General features: G+C 44.7%; 1 protein-coding gene across 1 annotated transcript in view; it reads right to left on the bottom strand.

Annotated features, from left to right (window-relative positions):
* LOC115469606 (WD repeat-containing protein on Y chromosome-like) overlaps positions 1-23,146 on the bottom strand; it is a 141,626-nt gene that overhangs the window by 32,602 nt on the left and 85,878 nt on the right. The window contains 11 exon segments of the mRNA XM_030202401.1: positions 766-907; positions 1,783-1,841; positions 2,063-2,155; positions 3,931-4,084; positions 7,704-7,763; positions 11,733-11,778; positions 16,863-16,917; positions 17,019-17,098; positions 17,521-17,627; positions 18,488-18,590; positions 22,990-23,141. Of these exon segments, the coding sequence (XP_030058261.1) occupies positions 766-907; positions 1,783-1,841; positions 2,063-2,155; positions 3,931-4,084; positions 7,704-7,763; positions 11,733-11,778; positions 16,863-16,917; positions 17,019-17,098; positions 17,521-17,627; positions 18,488-18,590; positions 22,990-23,141 (1,051 nt within the window).

Raw genomic sequence — 23,146 nt, 5'->3', positions numbered from 1 at the left:
GTATTTAAGATCATGTAATGACTGCATCATAACAACACTCTGTAAGCCACATTGAGCCTGCAAAAAGGTGGGATAATGTGGGGTACAAATGCAATAAATAGTAATAATAATAATAATAATAATAATAAATAGAACAAAAAGTTAACATATCTAATTATTTTGCCCAATGGATGTAAATAGATATTAAACAATACAGGGCTCATGGGGAACCCTGAGGACACCCCCCCACACACACACTGCAAACCATAGCATTCAGGATGACAGTGGCCAAGGAGGCCCTTCCAGAACTCAGGTACTCCATGGCATCCTTGAAGGGCTTCAAGATTTCTCTCACTTCACTCGTGTTTGCCCAATCCTGGCATTCCCTGGTGCTTTCCATACCAATCCTGGTATCTAGTGACATTTGATGGACAGCTACTTGTTATTCTAATAAACCTCCCCAACATCAAATAGGTGGAATTCTACCTGGTGGCAACATTCTGAATAAGCACCTGAGATTTGATGCAGAATCCACAGGTAAAAAATACCCACAAGCTTTGCAATAAACTTCCTATTTGAGAACTACTCTCTAATAGATCTCCTATATTGGTACAATTAAGAGAAATATGGATCTTTACTGTATGAGATATTGTGCACTATAGATATTATGACCTTTCTTATAGTTCTGCCATAATTAAGCAAGGCTACAGAAATACTGGTGATAATGCACACAAATTCAAAGTCCACAGACATTGTAAAACACCAAAACTTTTATGAAAAACATACTTTTTGGTGGTCCTTGTTCTGGTCCCAGAAAGGCATAATCTTGGACATCATATATATAAATGTAACCAGCATGGTCTGCTACATACAGTAATGTGTCATCTGCAGTAACAGCAATGCTACTGATCTGGGATCCCACTCGAGACTAGAATAAGCAATATTTCACATCAGTAATATAGACAACCCAATTCAGATGTCAGAATACAGAATAGCAAATTTTTCATTTATATGCGTCCTAGTAAACCATGAATATATAGGTAATTTTCAAAAATCAAAAAATGCTTTTTGGAAATAAGGGTATTTTGACCTGCACAAAATTAGGCAGATTTTAAAACAAAATTATTATCACTATTACTAATCAATTGTATAGGGCATTCCAGAGGTACACAACGTTTTACAGAGACATGTAAGAAAGGGAAATAGGACTTGGTATGCTGCCTTTCTGTGGTTTTTGCAACTACATTCAAAGTGGTTTACATAGTATATTCAGGTGCTTATTTGTACCAGGGGCAATGGAGAGTTAGGTAACTTGTCCAGAGTCACAAGGAGCTGCAGTGGGAATTGAACTCAGTCCCCCAGAATCAAAGTCTACTGTACTAACCACTAGGCTACTCCTGTCCCATTCCCAAGAAAGGGAATGGGACTTGATATACTGCCTTTCTGAGGTTTTTGCAACTACATTCAAAGCAGTTTACATATTACATACAGGTACTTATTTGTACCTAGAGCAATGGCTGGGTAAGTGACTTGCCCAGAGTCACAAGGCGTTGAAGTGGGAATCAAACCTAGTTCTGCAGGATCAAAATTCACTGCACTAACCACTAGGCTATTCTTCTACTCCAGGGAGACTGTGTGGCTAACTCCTGTGGTTTGAATATCATTAATTAAGTGAGATTATAATTTTCTTAAATTTATTTCTTAATTTCATGTATTATCACTCATAAGTTGTATATTATGATTGTTATGAAACTCTATAAATAAAAATAAAGAAATGACCGTTGAAATATGCCACAAACTTACTGGTCTAAAAGTTGCACGTAGTTGTCCTCCATTAAATAATCTCCAAAAATGAACATACCCTGTGACAAAAACCACAAAGGAAGATACTATTAACAAGCAAACTAATATAGATTATATCCTGATCACTGATAAACTCATTAAAAAGTATTTTCAGTAGACAAGGAACTATCCTGCTGATACTTAAGATAGCAAATCATTGCAAAATGTAGAAATTCAAAGCAAGGTGAACTATAAGGTACTGAACTGTATTTTAATGCCAGTACAGAGATCAGGTTCCTACCTTTAGGCCCATTGGACACGAGAGAAGCTGCTGACTCAAATTTCAAAGCTCGGCTTTTAAGGAATGAAACCTTACTAACACTATTGTCAGCAACTGTGAAGAGAAAATCAAGAGTTTTTCTTGTTTGATGTTTCATCAACATTTTAGATATAGAGAAGGAGATGTAGAGGCATATTTTCAAAGCATTTATACTTACAAGGTTACGTGAGTAACCTATGAAACTTTGTAAGTCTAAGTGCTTTGAAAATGAGCCCCAAACTCTTTCACTTATTCAGATTTTAAGCAAGGAATAAAATGTTCTTCTAATCACAAATTTTCTTTTTCTTTTCCCATGTCAAGAAACATCTTAACTGGTAGTGTTTGCAGAGGGAGTTTAAAGTGGTTTTATGTTTACTTCGTTATTTACCTATTCATACCAAGTGTTCTTATTTGTAGTTTTGTCTAACTGCATTGTTTTATTATATCTGGTGATTTATCTACTCCACTTAGAATGTATGATGGGTGGATTATAAATGATTCCAAATAAATAAATATACTGCAGCCAATACTTTTGTAAACCCAGGCCACCTGATATTCAAAGCTATTTAAGTGGGCAGGAGAGGCACTTAACTGGGCAGTGCCCCTGAATATCAGCTCTGACCAGCCATTACAAAAGAGGGCGGGTCAGTGCTGGTACAAGGCCAAGGTTGTGGAGGAGCTGGCAAGTTGGAGAGAAGCTGGCAGTTATGCTATATTCAGCTGGTACCCACATAGCTAAGTGGACGACTCTATGGCTGCTCAAAAGCAGTCCTAAAGTTGCCTGCTTAGTTATGCTGGTGCTGGCACTAAATACTGCTGGCATTCATAAAAAAAAAAAAATACGTAGAGGCTCTACAATCCCCACCCTTTGGTTCTGATCCCCCTCTCCTTCCCTTTCTCAAGTGACTCCAAGCCCCCCTCTCCCTTCCCCCAACCACACAAACCTCCCCTTTCCCATCCCTCTGACATGCAGGATAGGCAATCCCTGGTGGTCCAGCGGAGGCAGTGGGAGCAGGAATGAAGCCCTCTTGCTCCTGCACTGAGTGGCTGCCTTTCCAAAATGACAGCCATGAAATCTTGGACACAAACGTCTTAGAAGCATCTGCATTTTAGCTGCACTTTTGGCAGCTTTTCCAAGGATATTTTATAAATATGTGTCTTGTTGGCCTCCCAACCTAGACAACCTGCTGCAAAATTCCCTCATGTCGCTGGGCAAGGGAGTTCGGTTAGTGGGAACATGAGTAAAAGCTCTGAGGAAGGGAGTAGCTACGTCAGGTGAATAGCGATAGGAGGGACGAGGGGAAGGAACTTAAGAAAGAGAAAAGAAAACCAGTCATCATTGTCGTTTATTGCATAGTTGTAAGCATCTATCTGTTACTCTGCATTGTATTTTTTGAGATGATCTATAATTATCTCTCTGTACTTTGAGATAGCTTGTATAAGAAATCACACTGTGAGCTTCAATAGTTAAAAAAAAAAAAAAAATCTGAACATAAAATCACCTTATTGGATGTAATTCTATAACTGTGGGCCTGAAATATGGAGTCCGAAGGGTGCCTGGTAGGAGCTTATTCTATAAATGAGCTTAAGCGTGTATATTCCTTTATAGGATACTAGCTTAACTGGGATATATGCACATAGGTGTGATCACTTTCAACTACGTGCATATGCGCATACATACGAGTGCATATGCTATTATTCTAAACATCTGGCATGTAAATGCTAGCATCTTCTTTACAGAATTACTTCCAATATGTCTATGTGCATGTCTGCATCCTAGCTTCTTCACCTTGTAAAACTGCAATTTGCATCTTGCCCTCATTGAAATACCACAATTGTTATATGCTTACATTTTTCGTCTGCCTGGTTTGGAATGTTGAGTCGACAGTATATGTGACCTGATACCATGTTCCAAACAATTATTTCACCATCATAACTTGAAGTGGCAAGGAAAGAAGGTGGACACTGAGTAACACATAGAATGTCCTCCTTATGGCCTCGGGCCTGAAAAAAAGCAGAGAATACAATAAGGGCCCTGATTACAAAGGCTCGCTAGCATTCTTTAGTGCACGCTAAAAATTAGCGTGCACTAACTGTGTAGGTGCCCATAGGAATATTGTGGGTATCTACACAGTTAGCGTGCACTAAAGAAGGCTAGTGCACTTTTGTAAACAGAGTCCTAAATATCTGATTAATTGGTAACAAGAAAAAGGAGAAGAACCTCCGTAGCATGCAAAACAACCAACACCAGCTATGGTGGTCTAAAAACGAGGAGATGCCAAGGTAGTCACTAAACAAATTTACTAAGAAAAGCCCAACTTGGCCAAGTTTTGACTTATAGTCTGCATCTGGGGTCTAAAAACATATACATAAAAACAAAAATATAAAAAAAAACTTATTATAAAAAACAAATCAATAAATAGCATCATAGAAAATAATAAATATAGGTAAAATATATATGAAGGGAATTCTGGAAAAGGAAACATTGAGGAAATCATACTTTATAAGTTAAATAACCTGTATCTTTGCCAATAGGGTACTATTAATCCATTTATAGAAATATATATGAGAAACTTGTTCTTAAAGACATTGAAATACTGGAGAAGAAGAACAAAAAAAAAACCCTTTCTTTAATCTTACTACAGAAGAATATGAAGCTATTGGTTCATTAAAAAGTGACCCTTCTATTGACATTAAACAGGCTGAGAAAGTGGTGCGGTGGTTGTAATGAACAGAACTGACTACATTAATGAAACTAACAGACAAATCCAAGACAAAGATTTTATGAATTTTTGCAAAAAGATTCAACTAAGATGTTACAGAAGAAAATTGGTGCCATGGCCCTCTCAGTAGCTAACTTATGTGCTGCAGATTTCAAAAATTAGTTCCTGGAGGAACATGATTACAAAGACAAAATATTACTGTGGCAAACATACATTGATGACATTTTTATGATATGGCAAAGCAGAGATAATGAACTAAAATACTTTTATAACTGCCTCAACACTAAAGATAAGAATTTGAAATTTCAAATAACAATCAGTATGAAGGAAGTTTCTTTCCTAGATATATCAGTCTATACCATCAGGGCCGGCTTAAAATATAAACCAGGTGAGGCTCTGGCCCAGGGCACCAGAGATAAAGAGTGCCACATGCCTAAGCCTGTGATGTCACTGGCTCTGTAGGTTAAGCTGGCCCAGAGCTTACTTGACGGTGTTGTGTGTGCAGGAAAAAAGTAGAGCTGGCAACCCCCTTTATCTCTCTGTCTCAGGCCATCTTCCCCTGTCTACCTTAAAAGAAGTTTTCCCCTCCCACAGATAGCATTTTACCTAATACTAGCAGAATCAGCCCCAGTGTCTTCCTTCTGCCGTGCCCCAGCCCCTCCTTTGACATAACTTCCTGTTTCCACAGGAGCGAGGCAGAGGGAAGACCTAGGAGCTGATACAGGTAGCGTTAGGTGAAACTGTCAGTATTCAAGAGAGGAAAACTGATTTAAAGGTGATTGATTTGAAGAAAGTTGCACGTGAGGTCAGAGAGATGGTTAAATATTATCACAGCTAGGGTAGGAGTGGATAAACATGTCCCGCTGCAGTATGTGTAGCCCGAGTCAATCCTTGTGTGTGTGTGAGACTAACAAGTTAGTTACTTCTTCCGTTAAAGGCTTGGTTGAAGAGCCAAGCTTTCACCTGCTTCCTGAAGTAGAGGTAGTCTTGTGTTAAGCGGAGCCTTTCAGGCAATGCATTCCAGAGTGTGGGGGCTACTCCGGAGAAGGCTCGCTTGCGGGTATCACATCATGTGTAGTCTTTTGGAGAGGGTGTAATTAGTGAAAGTCCTTGGGAGGACGTTAGTGCCCTTGGCTATGTGTGGAGGATCATCCTATTCTTCAGATACTCGGGGCCATTTCCTTTTAGGGCCTTGAAGATCAGACATAGAGTTTTAAATTTAGCCCTGTATTGTACTGGTAGCCAATGAAGTTTTTGTAAAAATGGTATGATGTGGTCACGTCACTTGCAACCTTATATAAAAAGAAGCTTTTATTTTTAACATCTAAGAGGTCCTTTTACTAAGCTGTGGGAAAAAGTGGCCTTATCGCACCCTTATACAAGTTTTTTCCACACGCTAAAGCTACTTTTTGCCGCGGTTATAAAATGGCCACTATTCCATTTTCTGATGTAATGGCCACATGTTAATATTCCATTAGTGCATGGCCATTAACAAAATTAGCACTTGAGCCTTTCCGCTACCTATTTTGTAGGCAGTAAGGGCTCACATGCTAATCCTGCGCTAATCAGTTAGCATGTGGTAATGTAGCCGCACTAATTAGTGCAGACACACCTACTCACTGCCCCTGGACATGCCCCCTCAGCAAAAAAATAACATATTTTAGTGCAACAGTAGCGCGTGCATATGTCAAAAGTACCACAGGACACCTCAGTGCAACCCTCAGTACACCATTTTAAGCCGTGATTAGCACAGCTTGGTAAAAGGGTCTCTAAGTGACCAATGACCTGTGAAGGGTCATATAAGCTTGAGTGCACAACAAGGTTCTTACTATTACTGTGTGCATGCAGTGAAGAAGATGGCTGTTATGAATATTAAAATCATTGTTTTCCTTTGCTTTTAATTTTTATATACCATTTGCTTGTTTCTCCAAGAAAGAAACACTGTGAAATTGCTCTTCTAGGCTTTTTTTTTTAATCCCTGATTTTTTTAGGCTCCCTTTGATCCTATTTTTCATCACTTTGGATCCTGTTATCATAATGTACTTCTGTTTCAATTATAAGCACTTTGTATGTTTGTAATGTGTCCTTTTTACACAATGATTTATTATAGTTTAAATTCATTGTATATGATTGTAATTGTTCTTTTATAAGTTTATCAGTATATTTTTACTATTGTCATTTGCTTTTAGTCTTCTGACTATAATTTATTTTGATGTCTGTTAACAGTTTGCCCCTGACACAGTCTTTATCCTGGCAAAACATAGACACATTGGGCGTTGTTCTCTGGCATTTTTGCAACAATAAATCTTTTTTCACCCTTTATTGTTGTTTGTGTGGTCTGCTCCATATTTCTGCTTCTTGAGCACCAGCGCGGACTGACAGTGCTATGGGACCCCGGGCAGTAAGGGTCATTGGGCTCCCCTGGGTGCTACCCGTGCCCCCATCCACACACTGCCACCCCCACACACTAGTACATCCTCCCCAGTCCTACCTTAAAGGGCCCTGATGGTCTAGTGACCTCTTCGGGGGCAGGAAAGAAGCATACTCTTTCCTGCCCACTGCCTCTGCTCTGCCCGGCGTCACTATGTTTTCAAAATGGCTGCCGAGACTTCCTGCGGTAGTCTTACGGGTCTTGGCAGTCTCAGCAGCTATTTTGAAAATGCAGCAGCACTGGGCGGAGTAGCGGCAGCGGGAAGGAAAGAGTGGAGTTCTTTCCTGTCCCCGAAGAAGTCACTAGATCACCAGGGCCCTTCAAGGTGAGAGGGAGGGGCTGATTGCATTAAATGTTATACAATATAGTTCTGCAACTCAGTTATGTTGCTATGTGAATTTTTTTCAAAATAATACAAAAATTCCTTCTTTCTTGAGTAGGAAAAAAAGAACAAGTAGCTGGTTCTTACTAGATCATCTCGCCAATGGGGTTGAGGTGTTTGAAAGTGGTGAAAGTCATCTTCAGAATCCTGTGTGAAAAGAACCATAGAAGAAACAACATTTACAAACAGTTTACCACAGTGGTGTAGCTAGGTGGGGCCATGGGAGCTTGGGCCCCCAAAATTTGCTCTGGGCCCCTGGTTGGCTGGCAGGGGTCCCCAATCCCCGCCAGCTGAAGATTTCATCCAGCACTGGTCTGTGGCAGCGCCGCCGCATTGCCTGCCCTGCTCTCTCTTCCCCTCACGTCGGGCATGCTCCAAGGTATTTGCGGCAGTGGTGCTTCAGCTGGTGGGGGTTGGGGACCCCTACTAGCCAAGATGTTTACAGTGGCGTCACTTGGCAGCAGGGGGGGGAGTGAGGCAGGGGCGGCAGCGGAGGGGGGTGGCAGCGGAGGGGGGGCGGTGGCAGGGCGGAGACCAAAATGTGCCCCTCCATTTTGGGCTCTGGCCCCCTCCCATCTCGAGGTCTAGCTACACCCCTGTACCACAACCTGTACATAATCAGGAAGCGAACGTTAAGAGAAATTTTAGTAGCAAGTGGTATTGACATCAGAGGTGTTGGCTTGAAAAGTAGGCCCCTTTTTTTAATACAGTAAATAATAAGCACTGTCACAGTGTAAGCATATGGGGCTTGATTCTATAGATTACACCCAAAAAATCAGTGCCCCAAAAAGTGCAATTCTATAAGCTGCGCTTAATATTAGGTGCAGTTTATGGATAGCGCTTACTAGCCGATTCTGTTCAATATATTTGTGAGTGACATTGCCGAAGGGTTAGAAGGTAAAGTTTGCCTTTTTGCGGATGATACTAAGATTTGTAACAGCCCCTCATTACCTCTCTACCCTTATCTCCCCTTACGCTCCTACCCGAAACCTCCGCTCACAGGACAAATCCCTCCTCTCTGCTCCCTTCTCCACCATCGCCAACTCCTTTAAATCCAGGGAACATAGCCAATCGTCTTTCTGAATCATGGGTAGAAGGGTGCCCAAGGAAAGCATCCTGAACTTTTCCCGGACCAGATATTTGTTCAGGCCTCTCAGGTCTAGGATGGGGCGCATCCCCCCTGTTTTCTTTTCCACAAGGAAGTACCTGGAATAGAATCCCTGCCCTTCCTGCCCGGGTGGCACAGGCTCGACCGCATTGGCGCTGAGACGGGCGGAGAGTTCCTCTGCAAGTACCCGCTTGTGATGGGAGCTGAAGGACTGGGCTCCCGGTGGACAATTTGGTGGAGGGGAGACCAAATTCAGGGTGTATCCGCACCGCACTATTTGGAGAACCCACTGGTCGGAGGTTACGAGAGGCCACCTTTGGTGAAAAAGTTTCAACCTCCCCCCGACCGGCAGGCCGTCTGGCACGGACATTTTGATGGCGGCTATGTTCCCATGGATCCAGTCAAAAGCCCGTCCCCTGCTTTTGCTGTGGAGGCGCAGGGGGCTGCTTAGGCGCACGCTGTTGATGGGAACGAGCGCGCTGGGACTGTCCCTGTGTCTGAGGAGGCCTTCGGGCCGGCTGGGTGTACCTACGCTTGCTGTAAGCATAGGGTGCAGCTTGCCGGGCCTGGGAAAAATGTCCACCTGTAGAGGTGGATGCTGAAGGCGCCCGGTGGGAAAGCTTGTCAAGAGCGGTTTCCCGCTGGTGTAGTTGGTCCACCAACTGCTCGACCTTCTCGCCGAAAATGTTATCCCCCCGGCAAGGGACATCCGCCAGCCGCTGCTGGGTGCGGTTGTCCAGGTCAGAGGCATGCAGCCATGAGAGTCTGTGCATCACTATACCTTGGGCCGCAGCTCGAGATGCCACATCACGGGTGTCATAGATACCCCTGGACAGGAACTTTCTGCACGCCTTCAGCTGCCTGACCACTCAACCAGTTCTGAAGCAGTGTCTCTTTAAGGACATTGTGCAACGGTATCGTGGAAGACTCTCTAGGTGGTGATGGATAGTCGAGGACTTCGAGCATCTCCGCCCTCGGCTCATCCACAGTAACCATGGGAAAGGGAATGCTGATGGTCATACCCCTGACAAAGGAGGCAAAGGAGGCATCCTCTCCGGTGAAGGAGTGGGGTCGGAGGGAAGGCCCACAGACTCCTCTGAGGAGAAATATCTGGGGCCCTCGTCCTCCCCCCACGAGGCCTCCTCTTCGGTGTCGGACATGAGCTCTCTCAGCTCAGACCTCAACCGGGCCCGTCTCGACTGCGAGGAACCATGTCCTCGATGATGGCGTCGAGCAGTGGACTCCCGCGCCGGCAGGGACGAAGCTCCCTCCATCGACGGGGACTCCACCTGCATGGCGGTCGACACCGGCGCCGCAAGCGGCGTCGACGTCGGAGGCCTCAGCATCGGGTCAGAGCCCACCGGCGCCTCCATCAACGGTGCCGGGGGTGCAAGCACCCCGGTGCCGGCAGAGCCTGGCGCATCAGCCCTTCCAGGATCCCAGGAAGGATGGCTCGGAGGCACTCGTCAAGGTCTGCTGTCGGGAAAGGCAGAGGGGCCGGTGTGGGTGCCGGTGCCAGAAGGTGCTCGGGTCCAGGAGACGGTACCAAGGTACCTGCGCACTCACACAGTGACACCTCTTCGACCGAGGGGGAACGCTGCTCCCGGCACTGCCGCTTCCTGGGCGTCGAGTCGTCCCTCGATGTACCGGAGCTGGCAGTCCCGTGCGCCGTGAGCGACCGATGACGGTGCTTCTTGGCTTTCTTGCGATGCACGTCATCGGTGCTCGGCGGAAGAGACGAGGAGGAGGTAGAACCCCCCCGGCCTCGAGGTATCAGATCCGACAGGGTTCAGTCCCAATGGCCCTGAGCAGAGGCGGTGGCCGGGGCAGACTGCCCACGCGGCCGCTCACCCCCACCGTCACCGGCAGGCCGGCGGGCCAGAGGTACCTGTACTCCTGGGGTCGATGCCAGAGTTGGTGCCGACTACGTCGACATCGGTACCGGTACCGAAGACCCGCCCGTCGACACCGATGCTGTAGAGGTCGACGTCGAAGGGCCGGCGCAAGTTCCAAAAAGACGGTCCCGCAGAACTTGCCTCGCCACCTGTGCCCACTTTCTTAAGCCAAGACACAAGGTGCACGTCTTGGAATTATGCTCCGGGCCGAGGCACTGGAGGCACCAAGCGTGAGTATCGGTCTGCGAGATCTGCCGGCCGCACCGACCACACTTTTTGAATCCGCTCGGGACCTTCGAGGACATCGATGGAAAAATCGCATCGGCGAAGTCAAAATCATCGATGGTGGCGGTGAAAAGCACACCCGAAAAAGAAGAAATGACCGCGCGGCCACAAGGCCACGACAACGCGCCCTCGCGGCTAAAAATGGCGAGGAAAACTCTTTTTCGCTGCTTTTTTTAAAAGAAAATAACACGCGAATGCGTACTCGAAAAGAGAAAAAACCGCGGCTAGGCCGCAATCCGGTTTCCAGGGCTGACTAAGAGAGAGACAGGAACACGTCTCTCTCCAGCGCGGAATAGAAAAAAACTGAGCGGGAACGGTCGTGCATGGGCGGGTAGATGGCCGCGCATGTGCGGTGGGCGTGCCCTGTGTGCGGGACCGCCCGCTAAGTTTTTCTTCCAGTTGGTGGGGGCTGCCGTGGACGTCAACCCAGTCATGAGAACAAGCAGCCTGCTTGTTCTCGGAGAATGTTTTTTAAATTATGTTTAATTTTGATTTTTTTATAATGTTCATTTAATCTTTTTATATGTATATATGTTTTTTGCTCATTTTGTGATATTTATCCATAGACCCCTAACGCAGGCTTCTAAGGCCGAAACACAACTCGTGTCGGGTCGCTTTTTATTGATTTGAATAAAGACTCTGTTCAAGTAACACCATTTGAGAGAGGAATTTTTTGGATCCACTGTTCGTTTTGTTTGGCTTTCGTTTCTCTTGTGGAGAGGTCACCTTCTGTAGGTGTTGGCTTCGTTAGAGCTAAGAAGTATGCACATTAAAAAATAGTAAAATAACATTTCATCATCACTACAAATAAACTTTGCTTGTACTCACAAAATAAATGTTTATTCGTCTGTCCCATCCAACAGCTATGATATACCTAAAATAATATTAGATAAATTATTTATCAAGGATCTATTGAATCTTCCAGTTTAAAGAAATACTGTTGGTCTTTATTTTCACTTATCTTTTCAAAATTATTATAAGGTGGACTGTCTTGGTGACTTCGCAGCCAGTGCATGGAAGACCTAGGTTCAAATCCCAGACCCCACTTCAGTCCCTGGGGTTGGGGATCAGGTATATGCATTCATTATTGTACATTTGGTTCGTTAGGGAGCCTTAAAAGATTTTAGGGGACTCATTTCCTAATGGTTAGTATGCACTATCTACTGCAGGGCCCATTGAATTAAAATGGGGCCCTGTGGCAGATAGCACATGCTGTGCACACAATAGAAGGGCATTTTCAATACAACATCCAAGTCAGACTTTGGACGTTTTGCACTAAACATCCCAAATCTGAAAGAGAACATGACCATTTTCGAAAATACAGTTTGTAATAAGTTTTTGTGCTCTGTGCGTTTATCTTTTCAGGTCATTTTTGAAAACAAAAAACCCATACAAGTGAAAAATGTAGAAAATCAAGCCATTGGAATGTAGGAGGGGCCAGCATTTGTAGTAGACTGGTTCCAAAGAGATCCCAGGAGAGCAGTGGGGCACCCTAGAGGGCACTGCTGTGGACTTCATATAAATGCTCCCAGGTACACATCTCACCATTGCTCCCTTATCTTGTCTGCTGAGCCCTCCAAAACCCACCCAAAATCACTACCCCCAAGTGTAAACCACTACAATAGCCCTTATGGGTGAAGGAGGCACCTACATGTGGGTACAATGGATTTCTGTTGAGTTTTGGAGGGCTCACAGTTTCCACTACAAGTGTAACAGGCAGGGGGAGGTATGGGCCTGGGTCCACCGGTCTACAGTGCACTGCACTGACTACTAGACTACTCCAGAAACCTGCATGCTGCTCTAATAGATCTAGCTATAACATCTGAAGCTGTCATAGAGGATGGAAGTACTATTTTTATTCACATTTTTGGGGTGGGAGGGGGTCATCCCTGATTTCTTCCATTGGTCATCTGGACATTTTGGGCCCTTTTTTGTGCCTTATTCATTCTAAAAACAGGTCTAGACACGGGCATTTAGATTTTCACCTTGGACGTTTTCATTTTGTTCCATTATGGCTGTAAAGCATCCAAGTATTAGGTATGCTCTAATCTCGCCTTCGAAATATACCTGACATGTCCCCTTGTGATTTGGACACATTGGAGACAAACTGCATAAATAGACATTTGCAAAACAGGTTTTGAAAATAACAATTTGGATGTTTTGAGAAGATACACGTGTCCAAATGTTGATTTATGACACATTTTAAATGTTTTTCTCTTTTGAAAATGAGCTCCATAACCAATTTAATGTGTGTTAACCTATGAATTAACATGCGTACAATCTCTATGTGTTATAAAGTTCTATTGTCCATTAAAACATTTTTGTTAAAACAAATGTCTAAAACAAACTGAAAAGAAAAGACCTAAAAATCGAGAACAAGTCTGAAATATCCAAAAACGAATTATTGGGGATGCTGTGAACAGGAGGGATTTCAGGCCATTGCTCAATGATGACGCCTACTGGCCAGATTTAGAGTGCATGCATATCAGATTCCAGAATAAGCAGCGGTTGTCGGCTACTGTTCAACCACTGTCACTGCAATGCCGGGGTTAGGTGGAGATATAAACCTGATGAAAAATCCTGGGTAACTGCAAAGGAAGACCCATGTAAACATCCAAATTGTTATTTTCAAAACCTGTTTTGCAAATGTCTATTTATGCAGTTTGTCTCCAGTGTGTCCAAATCACAAGGGGACATGTCAGGTACATTTCGAAGGCGAGATTAGGGCATACCTAATACTTGGAGTGGAGGAGTGGCCTAGTGGTTAGGGTGGTGGACTTTGGTCCTGGGGAACTGAGGAACTGAGTTCGATTCCCGGCACAGGCAGCTCCTTGTGACTCTGGGCAAGTCACTTAACCCTCCATTGCCCCATGTAAGCCGCATTGAGCCTGCCATGAGTGGGAAAGCGCGGGGTACAAATGTAACAAAAATAAAATAAATAAAATAAAATGCCAGTTCTCATTAAGGTGGAAGCCCAGAAAAACAGGATACTGGTCCAAAAAGATATCTGTTAAAATGCATTAGGAGCCATTCAATCAATTGGCTAATGTGGAGGGGCATAATCGAACAGTGCCGGCCATCTATACGGCCGGCGCCGCAAAGAGCAGTCCCAAACCATATTATCGAAAAAGATGGCCGGCCATCTTTCGTTTCGATAATACGATTGGGGCCGGCCAAATGTCAAAGATGGCCGGGATCGGTTTTCGCCGATAATGGAAACCGATGCCGGCCATCTCAAACCTGGCCAGATCCAAGGCATTTGGTCGTGGGAGGGGCCAGCATTGCACTGGTCCCCCTGACATGCCAGGACACCAACCGGGCACCCTAGGGGGCACTGCAGTGGACTTCAAAAATTGCTCCCAGGTGCATACCTCCCTCACCTTGTGTGCTGAGCCCCCCAAATCCCCCCCAAAACCCACTCTCCACAACTGTACACCACTACCATAGCCCTTATGGGTGAAGGGGGGCACCTAGATGTGGTTACAGTGGGTTTTGGGGTGGGTTTGGAGGACTCCCACTTACCACAACAAGTGTAACAGGTAGGGGGGGATGGGCCTGGGTCCACCTGCCTGAAGTGCACTGCACCACTAAAAACTGCTCCAGGGACCTGCATACTGCTGTCATGGAGCTGGCATAGAGGCTGGCAAAAAAAATGTTTTTATTTTTATTTTTTTGGGTGGGAGGAGGTTGGTGACCACTGGGGGAGTAAGGGGAGGTCATCCCTCATTCCGTCCGGTGGTCATCTGGTCAGTTGGGGCACCTTTTTAAGGCTTGGTCGTGAACAAAAAGGGACCAAGTAAAGTTGGCCAAATGCTCGTCAGGGCCGGCTTTCTTTTTTCCATTATCGGACGAAGCCGGCCATCTCTTAACCACGCCCCTGTCCCGCCTTCCGTACCCTGCCGACACGCCCCCTTGAAGTTTGGCTGGCTCTGCGACGGACTGCAGTTGAGGCCGGCCAAAATCGGCTTTCGATTATACTGATTTCGCCGGACTTGAGAGATGGCCGGCCATCTCCCGATTTGTGTCGGAAGATGGCCGGCCTTGTCTTTCGAAAATAAGCAGGATAACCACCATACTGACGCACCTAGTTACTGACTTTGGGACCGTAGTGCTGCCTGGTAGTAGTAAAGACAGTACAATTTTCTTTTTGTTATAGCTTAAGATTTACAAATATACAGTATAATCCAGCCCCTAAGAATATGATGGTGACAATTCTATAAATTGGTGCCAAGATTTAGGTGCCCCAATGCAGTACGCTAAGCACTAATTTTATAACGGCATCTTAGCACCATGATAGAATACTAGTGTAAGTCAGCGTTTGCATGCCTAAAGGAAGGCGTCAACATTTATGCCAAGTCAATGGCAGTCATAACTGTTGGCGCCAGGAAATGGTACTTAACTGGCTATTCAGTGATACTCACTGGGAGATAGCCGGCCCGGCATTGAATATACAGGCTCAGCGCCAACCACAGGAGGCAGCCCGGTTACCTTCCACGGTCTGAATATCAGGCCCATAGTATTCTATGAGTTATGTGCATATCTCTGGGACACACCCATGACCCGTTCATACTCAGCCCATGTTTACACCTGCTTGCACTTACGCACTAGGCAATTTTGGCACATATTTTAAGAATAGCACCCAGCACTTATGCGAGTACAAATGCCAATTAGTGACATCATTTTCGCATATAAATGCACCTGTTCTATAAATTGGTTCACGTAAATGTTGACTAAATTTAGGCACAAGTGAACTTTAAAAAGGTGGCAGGGATAAAGTACCAGGATGGTCCAAATGCGGTGAAAACAATGCCTTTATTAATGCCATATATTCAATCTTGATCACAGACAGGTAGAAACATAGTCCCAGACAAACTTGCTCATTCAACACAGGCCATGTTTCGGTTACTCAGCCTTCATCAGAAAAACACTGCAACCAGGGGCGTAGCCAGACTTCGGCGGGAGGGGGGTCCAGAGCCCGAGGTGAGAGGGCACATTTTAGCCCCCCCCCCCCGAGGCCGCCGCCGCCACCACCACCAACAACTTTGACCCCCCCCCCCCGCCGATGACCTCCCTCCCCCGACATCGCCATTGCCTACCTTTGCTGACGGGGGGACCCCAACCCCCGCCAGCCGAGGTCCTCTTCTTCCTGCGCAAGGACCCCTTAATTTGTATACTTGTGGCTTGCTTTTTACTACATGACCATAGTTGCAGTGTTGTCCTGATGAAGGCATTAATAAAGACATTGTTTTCACCACATTTGGACCATCCTTTTATCCCTGTCAACATTTTAAGGTTCTCTTTTAGCTAAATTTAGGCACGTCTAATAGAATTGCCCTTTATATCTGCAAGTGCTTTATAATAACTCAACATGTGTCGCCTGAAGAATATCAATTTAAATCAGAAGGAGCATCTACATACCACATTTATTCTATTGTCTTTGGGGCCCATGAATAGCAGTACCAGCAGTTACATTTTAACAATATTAGTGACTATGCAGTGGTGTATTTAAGCCAGATGCGTCAGTGACGTACACACCCCCTGTCAGACCCGGTTCCCCCGCCCCCCCACCTTAAAATCCTCTTGGCTTTAGTCATTCCCCAGGCAGTGACAGTGGCACTCATAGGCGCGGGGGGGGGGGGGGGGGGGGGGGGGGGGGGGGGGGGAAGAGGAGATGCACTTCCTGTAAAATTTTCCCGGCTATGCTACTATAACTATGACAAATACAATTTGGAGTCATGTTTCAGCAGGATTCTGCTTCCCTGCTGCTTCCTTATGCAATGTATAAAAAAGGTGGACAGTTGTAATGTTCCTGAATAGTTTCTAAAATACACGAGTGTACACATAAAATACGTGTGCAAGTTGCGAGTGAGAGCACAGCAAAAAGAAGAAGAAAAAGCCGAGCATAAGCATCACAATGTTTTATAGTTGTTATTTTGAAAATAACAAGAAGTATCTTACCTGTTCTTGTTCACCTCTGCATAGGTACAGTCACATATTTCACTGCGATTATTTTCTTGAGGGGAAAAATAAGAGTAAGTCTTACGTCAACCAGTCTATTTTTTGCTTCATTATTTTATTTAAAAGATATGAACTTACTGACAAATATTTAGTTACCTCGTCTCAAAGTGCGCAAGCAATGGCCGTTGTTATAATTCCATGTTTTCAAACAGCCATCTCTTCCTCCGCTGACCAGCCTAAGGTATGGTTGAAATTGGATCTATGTTAAATGTGTGTAAATATCAAGTATCACACTCCTTTTGTTCCAGCTCAAACTGAAGCAGGGCTGGGATCTAGCACCTTGAGCAGACCTAGTCCAGTCCTTGCAGTGGTAGTTCTTAGTTGAAAGCCATGCATCAGAGCTCCTTCTGGAACCCTGTAATCATGGGCTTTAAATTCAGCCACTAGGTGTTACCCTAAAGCAATGACCATGACTGCCTTCCTCTATGGACATAGACTGCTGCATTAGCAGCATACCCAACCCCAGTAGACCTGGGATATGGGAAACTTAACTTGGGGATCAAACCAGTATCTTCTGCACAGCGCTATCATAGAGTCACTAGACCAGCCCTCAGAAAGTGTATTTTAAGCTTGCACCCATGTAGAAACATGCCTATACCTTCTCCCACTGAGATCAAAGGTAAGACAGGTTATGCCGGTATCTTCATGAGCGCCAGTGAATTCAGACACTTGCTTTCCTGTTTCAAAGTCCCACACTTTAACCACCTTTCAATTAAAAACAATAGGAAAAACATCAGTGTTACAGGAATATCAGAAGAAGCTAGAAAGAGAAATCTGAAAGCAGCCTTCCATATACCTCCCCTGGCAACAACAAAAGACTTGCAAACTTTGAAAAAACCCAAGTATACAAATTAGGGGTCCTTTTACTAAGTTGTGTAAGCATCTACGCGGCCCAACGCACGCCAAAATGGTGTTTACCGCCCAACTGCCACGTGGCTCTTGCGTGATTCATTTTTGGCGTGAAATATTTGTTATTTTCAGACACACGGAACGGATGTGCGCCAGTGATGTTTGACGCAATGCAGGTCATTATCACCCCGGATTCCTTACCCGCTAGTCAATGGCTGGCGTAAGGTGTCAGACCCAAAATGGATGCATGGCAATTTTGATTTGCCGCACGTCCATTTTCGGCCAAAAAAGAGGCCTTTTTCACAGGCTGCTGAAAAAATGGATTGGCGCATGCCCAAAACCCACGCATATACTACAGCAAGCCATTTTCAGCGCGCTTTGTAAAGGACCCCTAATTCCATTAACCTGCTAAGGATTTGTGAGCTGATTAAATGAGTTTGCCACATTTTTTTTTCTTACAAAAAAACTCAATTTGAACTTCTGCCTTGATTTTGCTGCATCTGTGTGGGATTTTCCTCAAATCACATGGAAAGAAATCCCACAAATTTTTATTGCAGATCATGGGGAAAAAGTTTCAGAATGGCATCGACCTCGGATCAGGCTTGAATTATTCGTAGTTCTCTGCAAGTGGCTGGCATATGTACATTGGTGCTATGCAGCTATGCTATCACATTATTAATTTTTCTCTCAGCAGCGTGTGTTTCATTTACACTTACAGATCCCTCCGAGCAGCTGACCACCTGCCTAAACGCTTTGTTGTACTTGCAGCACAGAACAGGCTCCTTGTGAGATATCTCCAGATGTGGGAGAGAGGGAGTCCTGTTTGAGTAAAGAAATGCACACAATAAATAAAATGATGCAAATCAGTTTGGAAAACTGACCTCCTTGTGGTACATTCTCACATGTTGTAGAGGTTGGGCCTTGCCATTTAGGAAAATGGCAGCCCCAGAGCAGGAGCAAATGAGGATCATTTCTGCCTCTTAATGAAAGGCAATATTTTGGGTATGTGGGGGCTCATGGAGGGCGGGGGGGCTGGATCCAGAGAATTGTGATTTAAAAGGGTCAATTTTCAAGTAAGTGGAGATCTGAGGATCCACATTTGACCTCAACACCTCAGAACAGACTCAGAGTAGAAGAAGAACTTCTAGCTCACTAATGCCCAGATGATCAGAAGCAAATGCGAGTGTTATAGGCCATTAGTCCCGGACTAGCACCCGTGTTTGCCTGTGCTCCAGAATCCGAGCTGACGAGCACTTGAAACAATGTGCTCACCGGCTCTGACCGCTAAATGCATACAAATGCATGTAAACGAGGGTCTCCCACGTTCCTCTCTCTCATGATCAGCAGGCAACGTGCCAAACAAGGCATTGCTCCTGCTGCAAACCCTATGACAGCTCAGAACTGGCTTTCGGGGAGACCAGGTTTGACAGGTCTGGGATTTTCTCCTGGATCCGTCAAACCAAAGCCTGCCCCCCCCCAACTCAAGGCCTGGAGGTATGGTGGACCTCAAGACCCCCTACTCCCCAAAGACTAAAAAGACATGGTGGTCCAGTGGGACTGCTAGCCCCCAACACTATCAAGACCCTGGTGGTCCAGTGGGACCTCTAGCCCTCTGCACCTACACACCCACCCCCCTCCCTGTGGCCTACCTTGAAGTTGGAGGAGGGTAGGACTAGTACTCCTTCCCTCCTCTGTAGGCACCTCCTCAAAATGGTGGCGCCCTGCCCAGTGCATCCTGGGATGCGCTGGGCAGGGCTTAGTCGTCATTTTGAGGAAGCACCCAAAGAGGAGGGAGGGAGTGCTAGTTCCTCCCTCCTCCAACTTTGAGGTAGGCCATGGGGGTGGGGGGGGCAGGTTTGTGGGTGCGGAGGAATAGCGGTCCCATTGGACCACCAAGGTCTTGTTAGTGTTCAGGGTGGGGGCTAGTGGTCCCATTGGACCAACAGGTCATCTTAGTGTTTGGGGGGGTAGGTGGGTCCTGAGGTCCACCGTACCTTTGGTGGGGTGGGGAGGGGATGGCTTAGATTTGACAGGTCTGGGAGAAAATCCAAGAACTGTGAAACCTGGTCGTCCCAATTCCTCCAAACCCTAACGCTAGCTCCCAGCTGGCATAGAATTTGCAGCTGGAACAGTGTCCTTGTTTGGTGCGCTGCCTGCCGTTCATTTGCACCTAGGGATCATCTGCACCTAGGGTTTAGAGATCTCCCCTAACTCTGAGTAATGTTTTATTTATTTATTTATTTATTTATTGATTGATTTTTATAATTGAGAACAAGAATTACTTGTCTCAGAGATACAGCCATAGTTAAAGGAAACATTTTTAAACTTATTTCCAACAATCTTTTACAAACAAATTATACATGATCCCAATTTCTAAATAATATAATGGAAAAATAAGTATATCATGTTTAGAGGCTTCCTTAGACCCCAAAAAGCCTGGGGGGGGGGGGGCGTTATAAATGAGAAGATTATTAAGGAAAATCAATATAATAAACAATACGGCGTTTCCTGACATTTCTATTTCTTTGTTATTTCATACTTGCTTCGAATCCAGAAAACATTTTAGCTGTTCTGGTGAATAAAATATATATTTAGTATTATTCAGCCTTACTAAACATTTACATGGGTAAGCCAATAGAAAAGAACCCCCCAACTCAACAGTTCTCTTTCTCATTGCTAGAAAAATCTTCCTCTTTTGCTGAGTTTGTTTTGTGACGTCAGGGTAGATCCAAACTTTTCCACCTCCAAAGAGGGTTTTATTATTTTTAAAGTACATCTTCATTATAGCATTAAGATCTTGTTCAAATACTAATGAGACAATAAGAGTAGCTCTTTCAGAGTTCTCGTCTAACGTATGTTCCAGTAAATCTGAAAGATTTTCCAAATTTATATCTTTTGGTAACATATTCTCACCTTCTTCCTTTTTTGCACTAGGAATATAATACAATTTATTTATAGGCGGTATCGCTTCTTGAGGAAATTTCAAATTTTCGATTAAATATCTCTTAAAAAGATCCAATGAAGTGCAGCTTGGGATTTTAGGAAAGTTTAAGCACCTGATATTTAATCGTCGATTGTAATTTTCTAATATTTCAATCCTTCGACGAGACTCTGTATTATCTTTTATCACAACGTCTCTAAACTTTTGAAGCATTTCTACTTCCTGTTGCACTTTGGTAACTTTTATAGCCAGATCTTGCTTTACCGATTCAACAGTCATTTTTAACTCTTCCATTTTAGAATTACAGGTAGCTACCTCACCTGAAGTCTTTTGTAATGTCTTGTCCATTTTATTCAGCATCCGCCAAATCAATTCTAGATTTATCTCCATTTTCTCACGGGGAATCTCCTCGGAGCACAGCGTGTATTGCAGAGTTGGTCCCTCGCTTGGCGTCTCACTCCTCACACTTCCGGTGGGTTGTTGAATCGCCCCCAACTCCGCAGTCGACGCCGGACATGGAGGGAGTATATTCGATGGAGGTGACAGGGAGACTTCCTCTCCCAGCGTTGACTCCTCTTCTCTAGTCGGCAACACTATGGGATCCGGCTCCCTTCTCGTCAGGGAAGCGGTGAGGAATCGCTCAATGTTTGGCTGTATCGGGGTAGGGGTGGAGGGAGGCGGGGGAACTGTCCTCACCACCGCTTTTCGTTTTGTATGTGGCATCTCTAAGGCAGAAAAGTATACTCCCGTAACAGCTTCTCAAGAGCGTTTCACTCAGCATCCGACTCCGCCGCCATCTTGACACGCCCCCCAACTCTGAGTAATGTTACTCTTTATTTAACATGTATCTTTGTAAAATGACTGTCTCTTTTGTATGTGCCACAAAATACACATTTTCTCATGGTCTTATACATATTTTTCAAAACGTCCTGCATTCAGTGAGCCTTGTAAAATACACCATCAATTGTGAACATCATAATTTGCATGTCTCTTTTTCTAACCAGAACCAGCTTTATCATTAGGCAATCTAGGTGATTGCCTACGGTGGTAGCTTCAGGGAGGTAGCAAAAAAGCAGCTGCACTCAAAGCAGACCAGATCCCGACAACCTTCAGCATGTGCTTTTAATTATTGGGTTGGTGAGTAGATTTCGAATAGCTCATTTACATTATGTGTGCATGTTTGTCTGTCTGTACATATATGTATGTATATATAGACTGTGGTAGTGTGGATAGGGTTACCATATTTGCCCTAAGAAAAAAGAGGACACATGCCTCGCCCCCTGTTGCACTCCCACCCCTCCCCTGTTACTTTGACCCCCCTCCCCCCAAAGAAAGCATAATTTATGCTCCTAAATTTACGCTCATAAATTTATGCTTCTAAACTATGGGCGTAATCTATTTTGGAGCACAGATTATGCTCGTAATTAGGAGCATAAATTTTAGGAGTGTAAATTTAGGAGCACAACCTTTATAGAATAAGGCCTTGAATGTCACCACAGACCACTAAACTCAAAGCTGGTTATTTTGTGGGTGTTCCAGGGGTAGAATTGGCACTTATGAGATCAAGGGCCCTGTTTACTAAGGTGTGCTAGCATTTTTAGCACATGCTAAAATTAGCGCACGCTAACCATGCAGACGCCCATAGGAATATTATGGGCATCTATACAGCGCACTCTAATGCTTAGCATGTACTAAAAACACTAACGCTCCTCTGGCGTAGCTTAGTAAACAGAGCCCTAAGTGTTGATATTCAGCACTTAACTGCCTAAGTTTAGCAGTCACTTTGGACTGCATAAGAGCCAGTCCTATCTTTATGTGGTGTCGCTTATGCAGTTATGTGCTGAATATCGCACAACCGTGTAAGAGACAGTAAAGCAGGCGCGTGACATGTGTCCTCTTTTTCAGAGGACACAATATGGTAACCCTAAACATCGGTGGTGGTGGAGGCAGTAGCAGTGGTGGTGAGGGTGCAGCAGCGGTGGTAGTAGGGGTAGCAGCAGTGGTGGTGGGGGCAGCAGAGGGCCCCTGAAGATTTTTTGCCCCGGGCCCAGCTTTGTCTCTCAGCTGCCCTGCTAATAGCAGCTATTGGCCAACTGGGCCTTGTGCTGTTTTAATTACACTGTTAATCAGATGGAAACAAATTTAATTAAATCAATACAGGTGATTAAACTAATCAATTGTGGCAGTGCTTTTCATTCTAACAAGTAGATTTTCCACACTGAACGCTTATTAGCAATTCAGTATAACAGCATTTTCTGCTGCAGTCACAGTCCTTACCTCAGCCTAAGCTGAAGGAGAGCAATTGAATCGGTGATAACACACAATGCTCGGAGGCCAGGCACAAAATGGCAGGCAGTAAGCTCCCCCCTGATTCCGCTTGATTTTGGACAGACAGTAAACAAACAGCTCTGATCTTGAAGATCCCAAACCTGTT

Source organism: Microcaecilia unicolor, chromosome 4 (assembly GCF_901765095.1).
Source record: "Microcaecilia unicolor chromosome 4, aMicUni1.1, whole genome shotgun sequence".
NCBI lineage: Eukaryota > Metazoa > Chordata > Amphibia > Gymnophiona > Siphonopidae > Microcaecilia > Microcaecilia unicolor.
This window is presented reverse-complemented; position numbering and strand designations above follow the sequence as displayed.